Source organism: Balearica regulorum, chromosome 12 (assembly GCF_011004875.1).
Source record: "Balearica regulorum gibbericeps isolate bBalReg1 chromosome 12, bBalReg1.pri, whole genome shotgun sequence".
NCBI lineage: Eukaryota > Metazoa > Chordata > Aves > Gruiformes > Gruidae > Balearica > Balearica regulorum.
In genome coordinates, this window is record NC_046195.1 from 9,012,509 (window position 1) to 9,032,326 (window position 19,818).

At 41.6% G+C, this 19,818-nt stretch overlaps 1 protein-coding gene across 1 annotated transcript in view; it reads left to right on the plus strand.

The window, feature by feature from the left end:
- Positions 1-2,654: 2,654 nt before the first annotated feature.
- PRTG (protogenin) overlaps positions 2,655-19,818 on the plus strand; it is a 94,824-nt gene continuing 77,660 nt past the window's right edge. Inside the window, exons 1-2 of the mRNA XM_075763882.1 lie at positions 2,655-2,760; positions 3,766-4,068. Of these exons, the coding sequence (XP_075619997.1) occupies positions 2,694-2,760; positions 3,766-4,068 (370 nt within the window). The 5' untranslated portion in view covers positions 2,655-2,693. The remainder of the gene's footprint in view (positions 2,761-3,765; positions 4,069-19,818) is intronic.

Below are 19,818 nucleotides of genomic sequence, written 5' to 3' on the forward strand. Positions count from 1 at the left end.
GTTTATCAGCTTGCAGTGAAGTATGAATTTAGATATGTTATCGCAAGTCTGCACTATCTCTAATCCAATTAATTACTGGGAAATGCGTTACAATAATGATTTCTGACAAATTAAGGAGGGAGAGTTTATGCTTATCTAGTTATAGGACTGCTTAATTTTAGTAAGGAATTTATTTGTTTTGCTCAACAGAAATGTGAAAATGGAAATATTGGTGTTTGCAGCTGCCCAGACCCAGGCACAAGGAGCACTCCAGCGGGAAGCACTTTGCTTTGTTAAGCCATTTAAGACAAATATTGCATTTGATCTCACAAGTCAAAACCTCCTGCGGGCACAGCATAGTCCAGGGAGACGGTAAAGTGATTTCCCTGCCACAGCAGAATACAGCAGTGAGCACGGAAGACACAGCTAATGGAAACCAGCCCACAAGTAGGACTACAACTTGCTCTCTCTGTCGTTGCTGTTTTGTTTTGTTTTTTGTTTTTCCCCGTGGTCCACTAGGACCAACTCCTGCTTCAAAAAGGGCTGATGAATTGGGCAAGGAGGCGTCCCTCCTGGGGTGGGCGGGATAGTGTCCAGTGCCGGGCAGTACAGCCAGCACAGCTACCCGCTCGTGCCCGTGGGAACCAGCGCCCTCCTGCACGGAGCCAAGGCCTGCAGGGACATAACATTATGTCTAACCAGGGACAGCTTCAGCCTCGCCACCAATTGACCAAGGCACATGGCATAGAAACGTTCCTGGGAAATGCGTTCCCTGTCGGTGTGTTTGACTTCTGGATGTGCTAGGAAATCTCAAACTCAGGTCACTCTGATTAACTAGAGTTTAGCAGGAGCGAATACAGTACCAGCATGAGCTGCAGATGGAAGTCGTGAGTTTGCCACAAGAAAAAATGAATGTTTAATCATTAATACTAAAAACTAATATTAAAAAAATTGCTTGCAAGTTACACTTTTTTTCCATAGTTCACAGTTTTATGATTGGGTAAAGTAAAACACTGTGGAAAATTTAAAAATACTGGATCAAGTGGATCCTGTTGTTGTATTTACTCCTATTTGGACACCAAAGAGTGCACGCACAGTTCTGTTCTGCAAAGTGACCGTTAAGCTGCCTGGATGCCCTTTGGTAACAGATTTGCATGTAAAGCAAATCTTTCCTAATTATCTTTCCTGAAAACTTGTGCTAAGATCAGAGCAATCTGAATTCTTCTGCTTGTGTATTTTTGACAAGTAAGGAAGATGATATAGGTCAAACTATGGCTTACATCATGTTTAGATAGCTCTGATTTTCTCCTGAAGGCTTTCAGTGGAGTCACTGACGGAAGCTGTAGCCATTCCTAGTGATGACACAGCAGAAGGGACCAAGTTTGGCTGCCAGCTCCCAGCTCTGTGAGCTTTGCAGTGCTGGCAGGAACAAAAAGCAGTAAAAACTTGCCTGTCACGGAAGTCAGCAGCTCTCACAATGAATGCAAACAGGGGGCAAATCTGCTGAGCAAGAAGATGCCTTCCTACATGGTAACTTTAGAAACTAGAAGTCTGAACAGACAAAAAAGAGCTTAGACATCACTGACTGCAAGCATGGAGTAAAATTACGGGTGAAGCCGAAGGCTTGAATGGTAGTGGCAAGATTTGATTTCATGCTATCTCCCATATAAATTGTCCGTAGGTTGGTGATTGCGTGATTCTCAAGCCACACCTTTGCAGCTTAGGTTGGCTTTGTGGCCGATGTAAATTTATGGTTGCTTTCCGGTGGAAACAAGTAAAGGGCGGATCATCTTTGGCAGCAGAGCGCTGCCCTGCATGGCCATGGGGAAGCGGTTTTAGTGGTGCTGCATGAAGGAATTAGTGACAACCATTGACAAAACGTCGCTCCCTTTCTGATCAGTTCCCATTCTTACATTCAAAAATTAGTCTGCACGTGTGGGAGGCAGTTTCACCCGGGTGTGGGGATGCTTGGCCAAACCTGGACATCACCGCACCTGCACTGGGCACCGCAGAGCCCACTGCGTGGGGCTCGGGCTGACCACCTCCACCGGCTGCATGCCCCGCGCGGGCAGCTCGAGTTGTGGCACAGTCCTTTGGGAAAGCCGGGTCCGGGAAAGCGCACCTTTTGCAGATGCTCGCCATGCCGGTGAGGAGAGCGCTGCCGCTTGTGCCGTCCGGGGGCTTCCTGCGCCCCGGGGGAAGGCACGGCCGGCAGTTCCTGCCCCGGCCGGACGCGCTCAGCCCCTGCCCGCGGAACACGGGAGCCGGCAGAGTCGGGCCGGCTCGGGGCTGTCCCGGTGGGGAGCTGCCGTCTGGGGGAGGCCGCGACTCCGGGCAGCGCCGGTGCTCACCCGGGCGGAGGTCGGGCGGGGACCCCCCACCCCCGGCCGTGCCCGGCCCAGATGGCGCGGGACCCGCTCCCCCCTCGTGCGCAGGGCCAGAGGGTCCTGCCGCCCCCCCCCCCGCCCCGGGGTATTGTCCGCCGCGGCCCCCCGCCCCGCCCCGCCCCGTCCAGCGGCGTCCCTTCCTCCGCCCCCCGCCCGGCCCTGCCCCTCGCCCCTCTCCTCCCCAAAGGCCAATGGAGACGAGATGCGGAGAGTAGGGCCGGGACGGGCGCGCCGGGGCCGCTCCGTCCGTCCCCTGTCTCCTCCCCTCGCCCGCTGACCGGTCTCTCTCGCGGCGGCCGGCGGGGCATGCCAGCCGCCTCCCGCTAAATGGCGCCGCTCCGCCGCCGGGCGCTGCTGCGGGCGCTGCTGCGGGCGCTGCTGCTCCCGCTGCCAGGTAAGTCCGCCCGCCCCGCGCCCCAAAGGCCCATTGTCCATCCGCGTCCCGGTCCCGGTCCCGGTCCCGTTCCGCCGCACGTGGTTTTATTTATCCGGCAGCGGCCGGACCGGCGGGAGCGGGAACCGGCCCCGGCCCCGCGCTTTGTTCGCGCCGCGACGGGGCGGGCAGTGCGGAGGGGGCTCCCGGGCGCCCCGCCGGCAGGGGGCGCGAGCGGGCCGCGGGGCCTCGCTCCTGGGCGCGCGCGGCAAGTACCTCCGCACCGCCGCGTTAGGCGATGAGCGGCCGTTAATTAGCCACGCGCTCGCGCCCTCGCGAGCCGAGGGGGGGTGTGTGTGCTCCGAGGGCCGGGTGGTGAGGGCAGGCCGGACCCCGGGCGGGCCGTGAGGGGCGCCGGGCGGTTCGCGGCCCCTCCGCTCGCCTGCGAGGGGATTTCGCTAACGATTTCTTGTAAAATTAGCCTTTTACGACTTGCCCCGCTCCGGCTCCTTTGGCAGGCTTGTAAAATTAGCGAGCGGGTCGGGCGCCCCGGCTCCCTGGGCGGCGCTGCCCCGGCGGCAGTAACGGTCGCACCTGTGTGGCAGCCTCCGCGGGGTTGGCGGCGGCACCGGGGCGGCTCCCCTTGCCCGCCGCCCGGCCCGCCCCGCGGGGTCACCGGTGCTCAACTCAAGTCACCTCGGCACCTAGCGCCTCCCGTGCTGAGCCGCGGTTATGGCTGCGCGGGTGTTTAAGGCTCTGGTTCTCTCGCTTCTTGACACAGTGTGTTTAAAAACCAGGAGGCAAACGCCTGGGATTTTTACAGCTTTATGGCTTTACTCCACTTGAAGTCAGTACCGCAGTTTTCCCAGAGTTTTCTGAGTTTGGAGGGCTGAGAGACTTTGAGCCTGTAGTAATGATGGTTTCACCTCGTGCTGTGGGTTTAGCGTGATTAATCACCGCTTGTGAGTGCGCTTGGTAACTTGTCTGTTTATACTTACAGGCAACATCTTTTTTTCTCTCTCTTAGGAGTGTGGTGCTTTAGTGAACTGTTTTTTGTGAAAGAGCCTCAGGACGTTACTGTCTCAAGGAAGGATCCAGTGGTTTTAGACTGCCAGGCCCGTGGTGAAGCTCCTATAAGTATTACGTGGCTGAAAAATGGAGGCAAAGTATCTGAAAATGAACGGATCTATACTTTATCCAATGGCTCATTATATATCAGTGAGGTGGAAGGAAAGAAAGGAGAGCTGTCTGATGAAGGATTTTACCAGTGCTTAGCTCTGAACAAATATGGGGCCATTCTCAGTCAAAAAAGCCACCTCACACTAGCAAGTAAGTTCCAGCTCTTGTTTATTAACCTGCTCCTGAGTTTGTGACAGCAGTTTGTGCACTGAACAGTGCACAACAACCTATCGTTTTGATTGCATACCCGAAAAGACAAATTATAAAAGTAAAGAGCAAGTTGATTCTGCAGAACCTTTGTTTCTTTTTAAATGTGTAAAGACTATGAACAAAACTTGTGGTGGCCCCTTTTCGAGTCCCTGATGTGGCAGGAGTGGCACAGCCACCTGTGAGATCTCTTGGGCAGTGGTGCCTCATGCGAGTGGCTCATGTGGGTCACTGGTCTCCAGAGCAGGTGGTGATGCACAGCCGTGCTGGCAACCTGCTACAAAAGTCCTGCGTCTTGTTTCTCATGTGCTGTTCAGGCAGCCTTACAAGGGTTGTCTACGAATCTGATAAATTATTACTCCTTGTTCAATAGCTTGAGGTTGTGTTGTGCTGCCTCGGGGCAGGGCAGAATGATAATAGAGATGGCTGTCTTTGGGAGGGGAAAGGTTTTCTGGGCAACCATGAAGATTAAATTACCAAGCTCTTGCTTTTTTGACGTGTATGTTCAGCCAAACAGATGTGGGTGCTGTCCCTTTTGGAACTGCTTCAGGGTCCTCTGGATCCAACTGTAAGGGCCTGTTATGTGGCTCCACTAGGAAGAGGGAGACACCTTTCTAGGGAGACTCCCTACCGCTGGATGAATGGTGAAGGAAACAGTTGTGTGTAAGTGCCTTTATGGGTTTAACAGTCTGACCCTGAGTGCGTGTGCCCTCTGTTTTCCTGGCATCTTTAAACGTATTGAGCAAGAGATGTGTGTGAGGAACTGAATGCCATGCCTTCTTCCATGCCAGTGCGCAGCTTTGCCAGTAGGCTGCTTCTACAACATTATCTCTTTTGCTTTCCAGAAGTACATGGAGTCATTTCAAAGAAAGTATAACACAGAGAGTATACAGTTTATGTAGTCTTCTTATGTTCCCTCTATAATAGGACTTAACTGATGAACTTAATCTAGTAGGAAAAGGCTTCCTTTGACCTCTTCAACCCTATTTTTAGTGGCAGCAAGTTGCACAAAACTGTGTGGTGCTGATACCTGTATGGAAACTTGATATTAGATGTAAATTGCAAGTTTTACCAAATTCAGTCTGAAACTAGTTAATTGGTACATTAGCTTACATTGAAAAATGTCTGGATGTTAACATTTGTTAGGGTTTTTTTTCCTGTGTGCTTCTGAACTGATTATAAAAACTGTGTGTAAGGTAGCCCAGGAAGGTGTGAAATGCCTTGTTCAGTGAGCTAGAGCATTAGGCAGTTGAAAACCAGCCTGGAAGCAGGTGGCTCCAAATGAGTGATGAGTTTTTCACGTGCTGTAAGATGCTGATCTGTGAACTCTCAATTTAAAAAACCTAGCTACTTATTTGTATCATGGCATCTTACTCGCTTACACGATTAATAGACCAGCAGTTCTTCATACTTTTGTATGAAGTATTTAATTGAATTTAATTTAAATGAAGTATTAATATTGTTGACATTTAAATTCACATCATTAGATTTCAGAGTGTCAGCACCATTAATAAACTGACTGAAGAAAACCTTTCTTAAGAGGATAGGAATTTTGCTGTTAATAAATATAAAGCAAAGCAGTGGCTGGCTGATTCTGTGTGTAGGACTGTGGAAAATTCAGGGCCATTTTAAATCTGAGACATTGCAGGATAAGCTCTGTACTCAGTATTGGAGAACTGGAATAGTACAGAGCACTATAGTAGTATGGCATGGTAATAGACTTGTAGTATCTGGTTTTATTCAGACCAGTACTGAACTTACTTATAAATGTTTGTTTCTTGCATGCAGGTTATTTCACCAGAAAGATGGTATAATTTTCTTTCCTTTGATAATGAAAGATCTTCACCAAGGAAGAGTTGTGAACCAGTAGATTGCATGCTGTGGAGTGAGACTCTTGTTTTGCAGCCCTTTTTTTTTTCTTTTTCCCTTTCTTTTTTCTTTCTCCCATCCCCTGCAAGAGTGTGACAAAAGGTTTCTTTCTCTTCTTTGAATACTTGAAAGGTTTCCTATGGTTGTTGGAGAAAACTGGAAGAGATAGTGGATCCATAATGATCACAGTAGGTGTTGTTGACATAGCAATTAAGTGGTTAACTAGTGGCCAAACATGAAGTTATCCTATGTAGCAGTCTCTTCTTTTTAGTCGTATTCTGATCTGACCAGTTTCAGAACGTCATCTTTACTATAAAGCTGTGAAATAAGGCAGTAATTTGTATCGTTATGTTTTGAAGCCCCTAAAACATGTGCAAAATTAATTTTAATCTCCTTTTTACAGTGTTTCTGTCTGCTATCATGAGTTGCTTGAACTTTGCAGATGTTTTAAGCGAAATAAATTAAAGTCCCGTGGGGGATTTTGTAGGCTTATAATTTTGTTTAGAAGCAGTTGTCGGTTGCTGCTAAGGCAAATTACCTTGTGGTCAGGGTGCAGAAGGAACTATACATATTAAACAGGTGGAGAATAGGCATTAAATGGGCATTCTTTCTTTGGAGGAAAAAAGCAAATGCTCTCTTCAGTCTCTGGTAGCAGCAGGGTGCGAGGATGTTCTTTTACTTTGCCTGGTCAGAGCTTTTGCCAGTAAGCTTATCTTTTGCTTCAGAATTGTAATGTTTAGTGTTGCATTTGGAAATCAAAAACTTTAATCTGTCCAAGAGTTTAAGATTTGAACACACAAGGAGATCAGGTCTTGGTTTCTAAAGTTAGGAACTGGAAGCTGAAGGTTGCACTCTTGGCAAAAATTCCATTATTCATGTGCAAATTAAGAATTCACAAGGTTAAAAGGTTAGAAACTGGCCAGGATGAGGTTTACCCTTGTGATAAAGAGCAGATGACCCTCATTCATTGGCCAAAGCTTTCATGTAGCTCCTCTGCAAAGTTAGTGATTGCCATGAATTGTTCTTGAGGAATGCAGAAATTCAAATGTGAGCAGGCCTTTCCTTAAGTGTCACTATGGAGCCTTATCTCCTAGGCACATCAGAGTAGGTCTGCAGGGACAGGGTTCCTCCCCAGAGGCCCCTAGGCTTTGCTTTCCTGTTGTTCATCCATGCACAAAAGAATTTGACTAATTTAGGGCTTTTTTTCAGTGAGATCCCCCTACTTTTTTAAAGGAAACTGTGGGGCTGAGGTATTGCTTAGGTAAAAATAACTATTGGCTTCAGTATGTACTTGTAGTTGCTTCCAAAGCAGGGTAATTGACATGGCAGGGGAGAGGAGTATGTTCCTGTGTGGTTCTTTGTGAGGCAACATGTGGGGTTAAAATTAAAATAACGAAGAGTATGACTTACTCAAAATTCAACTTACTGCTGCCAGTGCTACTAAGAGAAATCTCTTTTAATGAAATATAGAAGGAATTAGACTGCAGAGAAAGTCTAAGCACTTTTGGTACAACTTTGAATCAGCCAAAAATAAACAAGCTGAGATTTTTTTTTATTCCTGCATTTTTAAATTACAACTATTTAACCACAGTGAACTAAGATATTGTCTAAAAATAAAACTAGACTTCCAATAAGATAGTATTAAGAAAAAATGGAGAAGGTGGACCATGTTCTGAAGCTAGTAATGTGGGCTTTGGGGAGTGATTGGACAGGATGCTCATTGTTTATTTCCTTTTCACAAAAAGTGGAAATTGAAGTCTTAAGATGATTGGATAGGGTATCTACAGCTAGGTAGGAGCATTCCTAGATAACCCTTTCTCCTCTTGTAACTTGGCTGAATTGATTTTAATGTTTGTGAATTACAGGAAATGTAAGCCCAATTCTTCGTGTGCAGGTTTCTGCATTTCACAAGAGTGAAAGGTTATGCAAGCAGAAGGTTTCTGGGAACATGCTCCTGGAGGGAAAGAAACCGTGTGCACAGGCTACACTGCAGTTTGCGAAACGCTGGGCCTTTTACACTAGCAGGCTATACTTTGTGGAGACTTTGTGATTTTTGCTTACCTGCTGTGGCAGCAGTGTGACTTCTGGTCCCACTGTCGTGCCAATAATTGGCAATATTTATGTTTTGATATCCTAATAACATCTTTTGCTCTGCTTTTAAATATTTGCACTTAAGAATGCATCCAGCTGAGCCTTATTCTGTACTGTGACAATCATGTTTTCTTAGCAGTTCCAGCTGTTTGTTCCCACTTTTGCATTGTGCCCCTTCCTTGTGTGGGCACAGCTGCATGTGTGGCTAACTGAACAGGGAACTGATCTGGGTTAAAATAATAGAATTAAAACAAAAGATGGTGTTTAACCCAAATGAATTCCCTGATGTGGTTTGTCACAGAGCCACTCACAGTGATTGCACTGGTGTTACTGAGAGGAATGATGTGGAGGTGGGAAGGCTTAGTGGGAACAGAGGAAGGCTGCTGAAACTTAGACTGTTGCAAAAATAAGTGTTCATCAAAATACAGCCTCTATGGAACGTGTGTGTAGGCAAAAAAATTTCCCTTCTGCTACTGATTTGTTTTAATTAATTGTAGTATCTTGCCTTAAATGAAGGGATTAATAGCTGTGGTCTAACAACATAGTTTTCATTTTGTGTGGCATCTGTCATTTCAGGTATTTTCCAAATGCATATAGAGCTCAAAGGTATGTTTAGTTATTTTAAATAGTAATAGAGAGGAACAAATTCTGAGATGGCAGGATGGGGTTGGGGGGCAGAAGTGTTTTTTTGACTGAGGTGGAAGTGAAATGGCAAATGGCTGTTGTAGACAATGGTCTTGTATTAAAAGAGATAGGAAAGTCTTGATGCTGTAGAACTGGTGTGGTTATAGACAGTTTGAGGAGGCTCTTGTTTTAGGTTTTTACAAGTGCTGCCTTATTGCTATTGCTTTGATTAGTTGATTTGAATGTCCTGAGAGGAGAATCTCTTTCTAAGCTGAGAGTGCAGATGGCTGATCCTTGGTGCATTTAAATTCCAGTATTAAGGCAGGAGGAGGAGGTTTAATGTCTCAGTTGGCAATGTCAGTTGAGAACGGTTAAGAAGAGCAGTAAGATTTTTTTTGTTCTTTAACTGAGATACACTGAAGAAATAAGAAAACTGGAAAATATTTTGCTTCTTAACTCTCTTTCTTGTAGGATTTTCCTCTAGAACTCCCCCAGACATCTTTTGACCTGAACTCCTACAACACCTTTACAGAAGAAATTGTCAATAGCCTTTTAACACATAACCACTAGTTACTTTTTTTTTTTTTTTTTGGCACTAGGGTATTCCCTATTCTTTCAGCAGTGACTGGTCTGCACTTGTAAGAGCTCTTCCACAGACTAAGGGATGGGCTTTTCTATTGTTGCCAGGACAAAAAATGTATGAAACTTTACTTAGTGCACATGAACAGTGTTTGTTTCCACTACCATGATACGAGAGAAGTGAGCTTTTTATGGGTTTCCTCAACACCTCAGTTTAAAATTTGCGTTGAGCGTAATGCCAAACAGAGGCATTTCATGCCCTTGCTTTTCTTCCTAGCTAGTAAGGTGAAAGCTGTTATGGTTTTTCCTGGTTTTTATCACCGTAACTTTATAATGTATAAAGTTTTTACCAGCTTCTTTTTTAATGGAATGCTTGGTCTTATTGGCAGTGTACTCTAGCTAATAAAACCTTCACCTAGGTAAGAAATGTTGAAGGAAAACATGGTACCATGCTAAAAGCTGTTCAAAGCTGTGACTAGAGGCACTCAGTTCTTACCTGGTGCAAGTTGTGTGTGTGGTATGTGTACTAAACTATTGAGATTTCTTTTCTACTTGCAAAGCAAGGTATGGCAGCAAAGGATGCTGTTCTGTTCTTGCACTGTGGTGCTCCCCCCCCACCCCCGCTCCTTTTCTTCCTCCTCCCTCTCTCTCTGCATTTCTTGGTGTAGAAATTGTTGAAAGGGCATTCAGTAAGGCCCCCTTTTGTCAGCCAGCTCTGATTATCCTAAAGAAAAGGATCTCACTCTGAGCAGTTGTTTGCCTAGAGACTTGTCACGTCTTCACAATTTAACAGCTGTGGCTATTGATGGTGTGCAGAACAATTTAAGACAATGACAAAAGAGAATCTTGGAGGAAGAATTTAAAAGTTACTAAGCATTTTCCTACAGAAAAATGGTTGTTTCCATTGTTGGACAAATTTGCGCTTAGTTTTTATGTGTTTTCCTCAGGTTTTCATATTTTCCCACATCTTATCTCCAAAATTGTGGACATAATCTTTTGTTTAGTTTTTCATTGTTTTTTGGTTTTTTTTTTCATCAATAGGCCCAGCTGTTAAATTGGGATTGATTACTTCCAGTCTTTATAACTGGTAATCACCACCTAAGTGAAAAACTAATCAACAATGTCAAGTCTCTACATTTTGTTGAGTAAGTGTAGGTTGTATAGTCAATATTAGTTACTAGGGTCAACCTCTATGTAGCTTTTTAGCAGCAGCATTTTAAGCAGTGTCTACATTTTAAAGTTGATTGTCTCAGCAATTGAGTTAGAGGAGGGTAAAAAAACCCTCACACTACACTATCTGTATTGGGAGTTAGAAATCCATCTGGCAGCCTTCCAAAACCTACATCTATAGTGGAAACATTTTTTGTTTGTATGGATGAAATTGTTACTTTTTAATAGATGGAAATAAACAGCAGACATCGGAAGGAGATGGTTGTGAAACCACTGGAGTGTGGAGGTTTTGTCTGTGACTTACTTTGTGAAATTATTGTAACCTCCTTTTTTGTGTTACTTTTTCTGTATGTAAAAGTTTTGGAGGGAGATGGCCTTCCTAATATATTAGAGGGAAATGTAAATAAGCAGTACTAGATAGATTTTCTTTACGGCTTTTACTTTGTTTTGTAACTTTTAACAGTAATCCTGGTGATTATTTTTTTTATTTGAATTTGATTTCCTTAGGTGAGTGGAAGTTTTTTTTTTTTGTTTTTAACAGCATGAACATTCATGAAGACAAAATAAAATATGTGGCATCTGGATAATGCAGTTACCATCTTGAGGCCTTGTTCCAAAGTGCTTGTTTCTTGATTGCCCATCTCTGTTGGGCTTCTGGTATGAGGTTTCTGACACATCAGTGTATCTGTAGTTTCTGGGAATAGGATTTAGGTATCATTCCCCTCAGATGCGCATAGGTCTGCTGTGTGCTCATGAAGTTCACTTAGATTCTCATTATCATAACCCAAAAGTGACAGAATATGCAATCTTTGTATTTTATGGGGTAAAGATTTCAGGATGACCAAGTATTTCTGTGTCACTGTTACACTAAACAGCTTTCGCCTGAGTTTGGCTAATGGGAAAACTGTAATTTTTTTCAATAGTTAAGCTTGGGGAAGTTTGGTTTGCTTCTAGCCTGAATGCTTCATTGTAGCAATGGTAATAGCATTCAGTGAGTACCATTTCACTTACTGGATGTTGGAGCAGTAGAATGCAATGTAAGAAATGAAATACTGAAACCAAACATGTTATAAAAGACATAGGAATACTGACAACAAGCTTTTTATCCAAAGCTGTTATCAGAATTTAATCATTAATTTGCGGCAAAAGTTGCAATGTATATAGATACTACTTCACTGTCTCTGGAAGGGTTGCTGGGGAGGGGGAGAGTCAGCAAGAAGTACAGTTATTTAATCTTCTGTAATCATGGTTCTTATGTTTATACCTGTATAAATTGATTTCCTCTTCTGACGAAGTAGTAAAAATACACACTTATTTCCATAAATTATTGGAAAATGATCTTATGAAGTTGTTTTTGTACATAGGCAAAATTTTAAGGAAAGGAATCACTTCTGGAACATAAATGGAAATGCACTGATTGCAAAGTTCTAGCAAAATTGAGAACAGACAAGAACTTTACAACTTTTGTTGTAAAACTAGAACACAGGTAGAAACCTCATTAAGTAGTTTCTTGCAGTCACGGACATGGAGGCTTGCGAGGATCACAGAACATGTAATGTGTTCTGTCCTAGCTCTTTCTGGAAACCTTTCCTTACTGGCTAGGTTTGTTAATATAGGAAAAGAGCATGAGGGCACAAGGGTGCCACCCATATCCTGCATCTCTGTGGCTGTAGGGGATTTGTTGGATGAAAATGTCACAGGTGATCTTGAGAAATGAAAGGAAGGTAGAAAAGAAATGCACCTTTAATGTGTTCACCTGGGATATTTCTTCCTGTCACTAAATCTGGGCATTGGTTTAAAATAGTCAATGTACAAGAAATAGCCAGGTCATGTAATTTTACCTTGTGTAACATAAGCCAAGGAATTATTTTTCTAAAAAATAAAAGAAAAAAAGCAAAGCCAAAAAACCCCCTTGAAAACTGAAAATCCAAAATGCAGGGCCTCTCTCCCACAAAAATACGCAAAAATGTTTAAGAATCTGCAGGTGTGGAAGCCCTGCCTTTGGATACCTCAGTAGACACTAAACTATTCTCTCAATGGCCGGTTTTAAGGGACATTGCTACGTGAGAAAATACACCTGAGCTATCTGCTCAGTTAAGTCAGTATTTTTAAAAAAAAAAAAAAAAAATCAAAATCTCAGCATTCCCTTCCATAGCCAAGAACAATCAATACTTTTCTTCTCAAGACCTTACACTTTGACTTCTATTTTACCAACTTTTTCAATGGTAGAATACTACTGAGCAAATTGCATCTTCAGCCTTTGACAAGAACTGTGTTTGAAAATGGCACCTGCCATAATAGCCCTGGTAAAATTCTTCTGGACAGCAAGGAGTAAGATTGTTGTTGTTTCTGAGTTACGGCAGAAATCTGTTGTGAAAAGCACAAATTTAACTGCAGAGAGGGTCTTTGATATCTTTTCCCATCTATAGAATCTTAGGAAGGAAACTTCCTACGTACTGGCTGATATAAAAGGACTGGTGGTAGGATGGGGTTTGTCTCAAAACATTGCAATTCACTAAATCTGCATTCAGACGCCAAGCCCTTGTTTAAGTAAATGTTGGAATGGGCAACAGAGCCCATTCTGTGCAAGTTTACAGTTCTGTCCAAAATTGGCAGGCTTTTCTGAATCACAGATTTAGGTGGGACAAATACAGTATTTTAGAAAGGAGAAAAGAGTTTGTCTCTAGCTACAGGCTACACTGAGTGGTATATTGATGGCAAAACAGCAAAACTTACCTCGTCCTAATCCTCTAGCCTCACAACATACTAAAACTATGATTTTGAATGTCATAATAGCAACGATTTGCCTTGTCTTAGGAGCATGTGTATTGGAAGTTTGCTCTTTAGCTCTGAGGTGCAGTAGTTCCATTTTGAAATGATTTGCATATGAGAGACAATTTTGAAAGAAGTAATCGACTGACTGACCAGAGGTAAGGAGTATGTAAAAGTTATTACAAGTATTAAACATGTTACCTGGGGTTCTTTTAATACATAGCTGGGGGGCCGTTAAACTAAGTCTTTACAGCTTGTGATGTATGTTATGTGTATAGCGATGCATGAATGTTTGAAACTGGAGGGGATTCTGTGAACAGAAGCAACTTTGCATCTACATATTTGATTTTTAGTGTCTTCAGATAATAATCTTGTTCACATTGATTACATTGTTCTCATTTCAGTAGATCAGAATTTCTTGTGCAAAATCTTCATATCTTAATGGTATCACTGGCAAATTGATAAAATTATAACAGCATAAAAATGTTGGATTTTTAATTGATTAGTGTAATTTTACCACATGTGTACTAGCTCATCTTTGGACACCCTGATAGATACACATAATTCACTTTTAAAATCTTCATTACACCAAAGATATTTCTGAATCTTCCAGTCAAGAGGGTTTTAAGGTTTGATTTTTTTTTTCTTTCCTTTGAGCTATTTCAGATTAAAGACAAAACAAGATAAAATAGGATTAGAAAAATAACTTACTCATCTATATCTCCTCAACCATTGCAGCATGAGTTTCTCATGTGAAGTAGCAATGGTCAGCCTTCTTTTCTCCTACTAGAATTGTCAAGTGGGATTGTCAGTTCTTTTAGGCTTTGAGAGACACTTCCTATACACCTTAAAACAGAGAAGAAAAAACATCAAATGGAAAAGCTTTTAATTTCTTTGATCTGTTCTACTATTCAAAATTCACATCATTTGTGTCCTCTCCCATGGTCCCACTCTTTTGTCTTTCTCATGTCAGGTGCAGGCTGGTCTTGCTGCATGGTGTTTCTTGTTGTTGTTTGTTTTTTTTTTCTTTTCTTTTTCTCTCTATAAATTGTCACATATATGGTATATCATTGTTTTGGATTTGCAAAACTGCTTCTGGTGACCCCCTGTTTCTTAGTGCTGTCTGATGACTGGAAGGAGGTACTGTTTTCCAGTGGAGCTTATTTTCACAGCTGTGGCAGAGGAGGGAAGTGTCATAAGATACTTTGAGGTCAGTTTTGATGCCAAATTTAGATGAGGTAAAAATGATTTGACAGAAGTGTAATATCTTGTCTCAAGTGGTCTGGCTGTCACTTCAAAATCATTTAATAATTATGATTAAGAAAAAGCTGTTTTGATAGCCATTACAATGTACAATAAAAACAGCTCAGTGTTACACTGTATTGTTTTTTACAACTTGTTCCACCGGGAAGTTATCAAATTAGCCATTATCTTTTCAAAGAAACTTTAAAATTAATTCTAAGGTCTTTGAACATGCAGAATAGTTTTGTTTTTTTTTTTACTTGTTCCTGCTTGTACAATCTTCAACATATTAATAATTGTTTAGGTAACTTATCAGCAAATTAACTAGTGTAAATTGTTAAATTACCATTTCACTGTCCACATCAAGATCTCTAGTAAACCTCTAATAACTGTAACATGTGCCTGAGGCAGAGCTGTTCATTATGTATGTTTTTTGTAACGAGAATTCATTGACTTTATGAAGCCATTGACAGACATTTATCATTTTGTTCATTAAACTTGTCTGTGACATCCGGCAAATTGATGTTAACTGGAAATATTCTCTGGGAGTTCTGGCATGACTCTCTCATTTTGCCTGAGGAGAGAAGAACTTTGTATGTAGTGTGTCCCAAATTACAAGGGTGAAACTTCCTTCCCCCAACCCCTCCCCCAAAGCGTAAGTGAGCATATGATCAGCTCTTTTTTCATCTTGCTTTTAATGCTTATTTATGCAAACAACCCTGTGGCCCACAGTTTGCAAGCAGATTTATCATTGATCTTCAATAGAGGTTGAAAGTGGATACCACTTTTATTTGTTCAGCCAGTCTGTGCAGCTGAAGGCAGCTCAATTTTATCACACGACCAAACTATTGTCAAAATGATGATAATACAAATCCTGGGCTTTGTGCACAGGGGCTCATGGAACCGGTACATGTGAGTTCATATTCAGATGCATTAGCCTATGCTCTCAAAATTAGTATTTCATTTATTTAAGAACTGGAGACATAATTGGGTTTGGGGATTGTTTTGGTTTGGTTTTGTTTCTCATTAGTAGATTTTTTTTTTGTTCCAGTTAGTAAATTTTCTTTTTTTTTTTTTTTCCTTTTAAGGGTATAAACTTTTTTTCTAGCAATAATTATGTTTTCTAGTGTTTGGAATTCCTGGATATGCTAAACATTAGAGGAGGTAAGCATTGATACAGTATACAAGAAATTAACTATGGAATTCTTGGTAGCATTGATGGGAGTTTTGTGATATTCTCAGCACATGGCATTTAATACTTGTTTTTAATGGTCATCATCTTTACCTGATGTTACTTATTGCTGATTCATATAAAATATATGGTAGGTGACCAAATGCTTTGTTGAAAGCCTTTATAATATACGTTGTAGAACAGTGCTTCATTTGGTCTTTTAAAATTACTATGTTTAGAATGATAAACAATATCTTACTTGTTCTACTCTTGAGCACCCAGTGTGGAAAAAAAATATGCACTTTGTTTGATTCCTGGGGATAGCTATCTCTAATAATGGTAGAGGTTGTTAATAGGATATCTGCCCACCTGCAAGTGTTCCTATTGTGCTACCTGAATCCAATTGTTTCAGGGATCTTTCAAACAGGAATGACTGTACTAACAAATTGTGGCATAACTGACTAAAATATTTATTTCAGGGGTCAAAGATAATGTTCAGATTGTAAAACCTTCAAAAAATTGAATATAAAAAAATCCATTACATAAAATTTTTGTCTTTTGAGAGAAAGAGTAGAGCAGTTGGCTCTTTAAAATATATTGTGTCTCACTACATAATAGTTCACTGGATTAAATGAATTTATTGATTTTTGCTTCTTTACTGACACACATTTATGAGTGGTTTCTTTGGCACCACGGCCACGTGTCAAAGGTCATAACTTTCCTTCACTGTGGAAGAATAAAAGCTTTCAGATGGTGAATCCCTGAAATCCACACAGTGCTTTATTCCCCCTCCCCCAATATAATTACTGTTTTTGCATGACTTTATTTAAGATAAATAAACAATAATAATAAAATATATGTACACTAGAAAAAATCCCCTATACTTATCTATCATAAAATAACTGCAGGAAACTATTACTCTGCATAAGGGTGACATATCTAATCTGCTAATAGGTATCATTATGAGACATATAGTATATTAGGCTCTTTTATGGTCAGAGATTTTATTGAAAATGGTCAATTTTAAGAATATCATAAACATGTCTCATGAAGAATTTTATTACACTTCAGTTTAGAAACAGTATTTCTTTCTTTTTAGAGCTGCATCAAAGGCATATATTACACTTTGTGCACCAGAGGTGATACTGGAAGTAGATCCTACTGAGAGAATGAAGCACATTCAAAACCTGTGCTTTGTGTTTAGTTGAATAATGTTTATAATGTTGACATTTTCTTTAATGCCTTTCATTAGTAGTAGGCTGTGGGATTTTTTGTGTGTAGTAGATGTGAAAGTCCACTGATGACATAAACACGAAGCTATTAAAAAAACCAAACACCTGCAGTGGAGTATAAAGAAGTTTAATCAGTCCACTGGTTTGCAGAAAGACAACAATAAATCATGCCTCAAACATAAAGTGGCTGACACTAGTTCTGAAATTTTGGAAATGTACAATAGGATGCAGTTAATGCCATATCCCTTGTGCAGTCTGTGTTGCTCATCTGATTGATAACCGGCCAGAATTTGGTTTTTTTTCCTACATAGTTCTCTAACTCATGTGGTTAGCTGTGATGATTGAACTGACTTTTTCTGTAATCTGACAACTGCTAGAGCTGCCTAGAGGTGAGCAGGCAAGAGTAGTGGGGATTTGGGACTATCGGGGAAGAGTTCATCTTCGTTTTTTAGCAGCTACTAACTGGTAGATTAGCTCTGACCATCTCAAGACAGTATGAAGGTAATGTCACTCAGGTGTTATTTTGATTTAAAATCATCAAAGTGTTTGGGCTAGGTAAGGTGAAATAGGTTTGAATTGTTAGTGGGACCTAGCAGAACTGTTTCTGAAGGAATAGCAGAGCCTAGAGTTGTATCAATGGGAAAAAACACCCCTGATTTTCTGAGGAGACATAATAAATCTTCCCATCACCCACCCCAAGAAAGAGAATTGGCTGCCAAACTTTATTTTTACATAATAGGGATGAAGCCTGTTGATGCTTTTGAGCATGACTCTTGAAAAAATACTAGTGGTAGACTTTTTTCTGCTCTGTTGTTTTGTGTAAATGATGATCTTATTCTACTGGGGCTGGAGGCACTCTGTTGTTACATTTACCAACTATTTATATTGCAGGACAGTAGTTGCTAAGTTTCTGACATGTTGACTTTTTGGATAGAAATTTGTCATGTCAGTATCCTATCTTTTGTTGGTTTTTTTTGTTTTTTTGTTTTTATACAGTATACATCTGCAGGACTGTTCATCCTGTTCCCTAGAACAAAGCTAATATGAAACTGCTTTTTCTGTGTTTTTGTTTTTCACTAGGATAGCATGGGAATGTCTACTGAGGGAACAGACACATGGAATTTGTTGGGGAAGCAGCAGCTTTGTGTCTGGAAGTAGCTTAAGTTTTGAGGGAAAAATCTCAAACTTTTTTTTTTGCACATGTTCAGCACAGAATTACTTAGATTGACTCTAGAGAGACAGAAGATGCTGTTTGTGCTGAGCATGTTGCTTGTAAACGCTGAGCTGGGCTTTCCCTCTAAGCAGTCTTAGGCAGCTGTGGGCTTGCCTTTTTTTCCTGCTCTGAATTAATGAGGAGCTAAAGTGTGATCTAACACTGCCTGGAGAAACCAGCTGGCATCGAAAGTTGAAGTAAGTGAAAACAATGGTCTAATTACCTGTAGAGGAAGTTTGGGAGGGGAAGTGGGTGAAGTGGAGGTGTGAGTGGTCTCATGTGTCTAGAGGTCAGGAAGGGGAAAAAGAAATGCATTGGTGGCAGCTAGTAGTAAGGAAAATTTTGTGGAGTGAGGCCTGGGGTTGTCTCATGTGTCTAGAGGTCAGGAAGGGGAAAAAGAAACGCATTGGTGGCAGCTAGTACTAAGGAAAAGCTTGTGGAGTGAGGCCTGGGGTTGGCTCAGTTTGGAGAATGCCATGGGTACAAGTTGGGAGTGGGAGAGGACCGAGGGGCTGGCAAAGACTGACTCAAGAGAGTGTGCCCATCAGAGCAGCTGATCTTTCAGGACACGGAACATGGACCTAGGAGTCCTGGACTTCCCTTGGGAACTTCAGCAAGTCAAAGAATAACCTCCCAGTCAGGGGAGCTTTGAAGGATTTAAATTGCACCACTGCTTCAGCCAGAAGCTTCTACAATATGTAACACAAGTCAGCTTGTCCCTACTTTTCATGAGAACTCTGCGATTATGTGTTTCTTATGGTCTCGGTGTTTGATATGAGGTTCTGAGGTTTGATCGATTGGAGCTGCAACAAGTTAGGGAAGCTGTGGTGGCAACACATGGAATGCTGTGAAGGATCTTGGACACCTAAATTTAGTGAATATTTTGGACCACCATCCAACTGTTTGTCCATACCCAACAGTAAAACTAAATTAATGATAGGACATCATCTTGAGATGTTGTGAGAGTAGATGCATTAACATTTGTGTAGAACAGTAGTGCAGAGCCCTGCAGAAAAGGCCATAGGGAAGTTAATAACTCTGTCTACAGGGCAGTGCTTAATAGAGTGTAATAAATAAGGAATGAGGCCACACACTGAACAGAGAAAACAAAATATTGAATAGATGCTCATTATGTGAGCACCATGCATTTGGTGCTGTGAATAGTGGGGGAAGTGTGATTGTGCAGTTGGATTGTTTTCTAAAGCATGTATATAAACAGAGCAAATCAGTTACATCAGCAGCTTCATTTCTTCAGTTTCCTAACTTCTGAGCATTTGGGTTTGGAAATTTTCATCTTGTGTGTGTATACACACTATAAGAGGCAGATAGTAATACTGAGTGCTATGTTAGTGAGACTGTTTAGGGGTTGGCTTCATTTATCTAATGATGTATGTAATGCAGCAAAAAATGAAATAAATATACTCGAAAGTATTAGAGTTTTATATAGGCAGAGTGTCAGGGAAAAAAGACTCATAACAGGGGGCACTGTGACAACTTCTGAGACAAGTTTATCAGAACTTTTTGATTCAACCAAAACACAGGCTGGTGTCTAAGCATGTATTTAGCAATAGCTTTAACTTGATAATAATCCTCAGATAATTTTATATATATATCTATCTGTGTGTGTGTGTGTGTGTATATATATAACGGTTTACTGACCAGTGAAGATACTGTAGAGCTCTGCAGCAACATTTATAAACCTGTTGGTACTATTGTTTATCAGAGCGTAA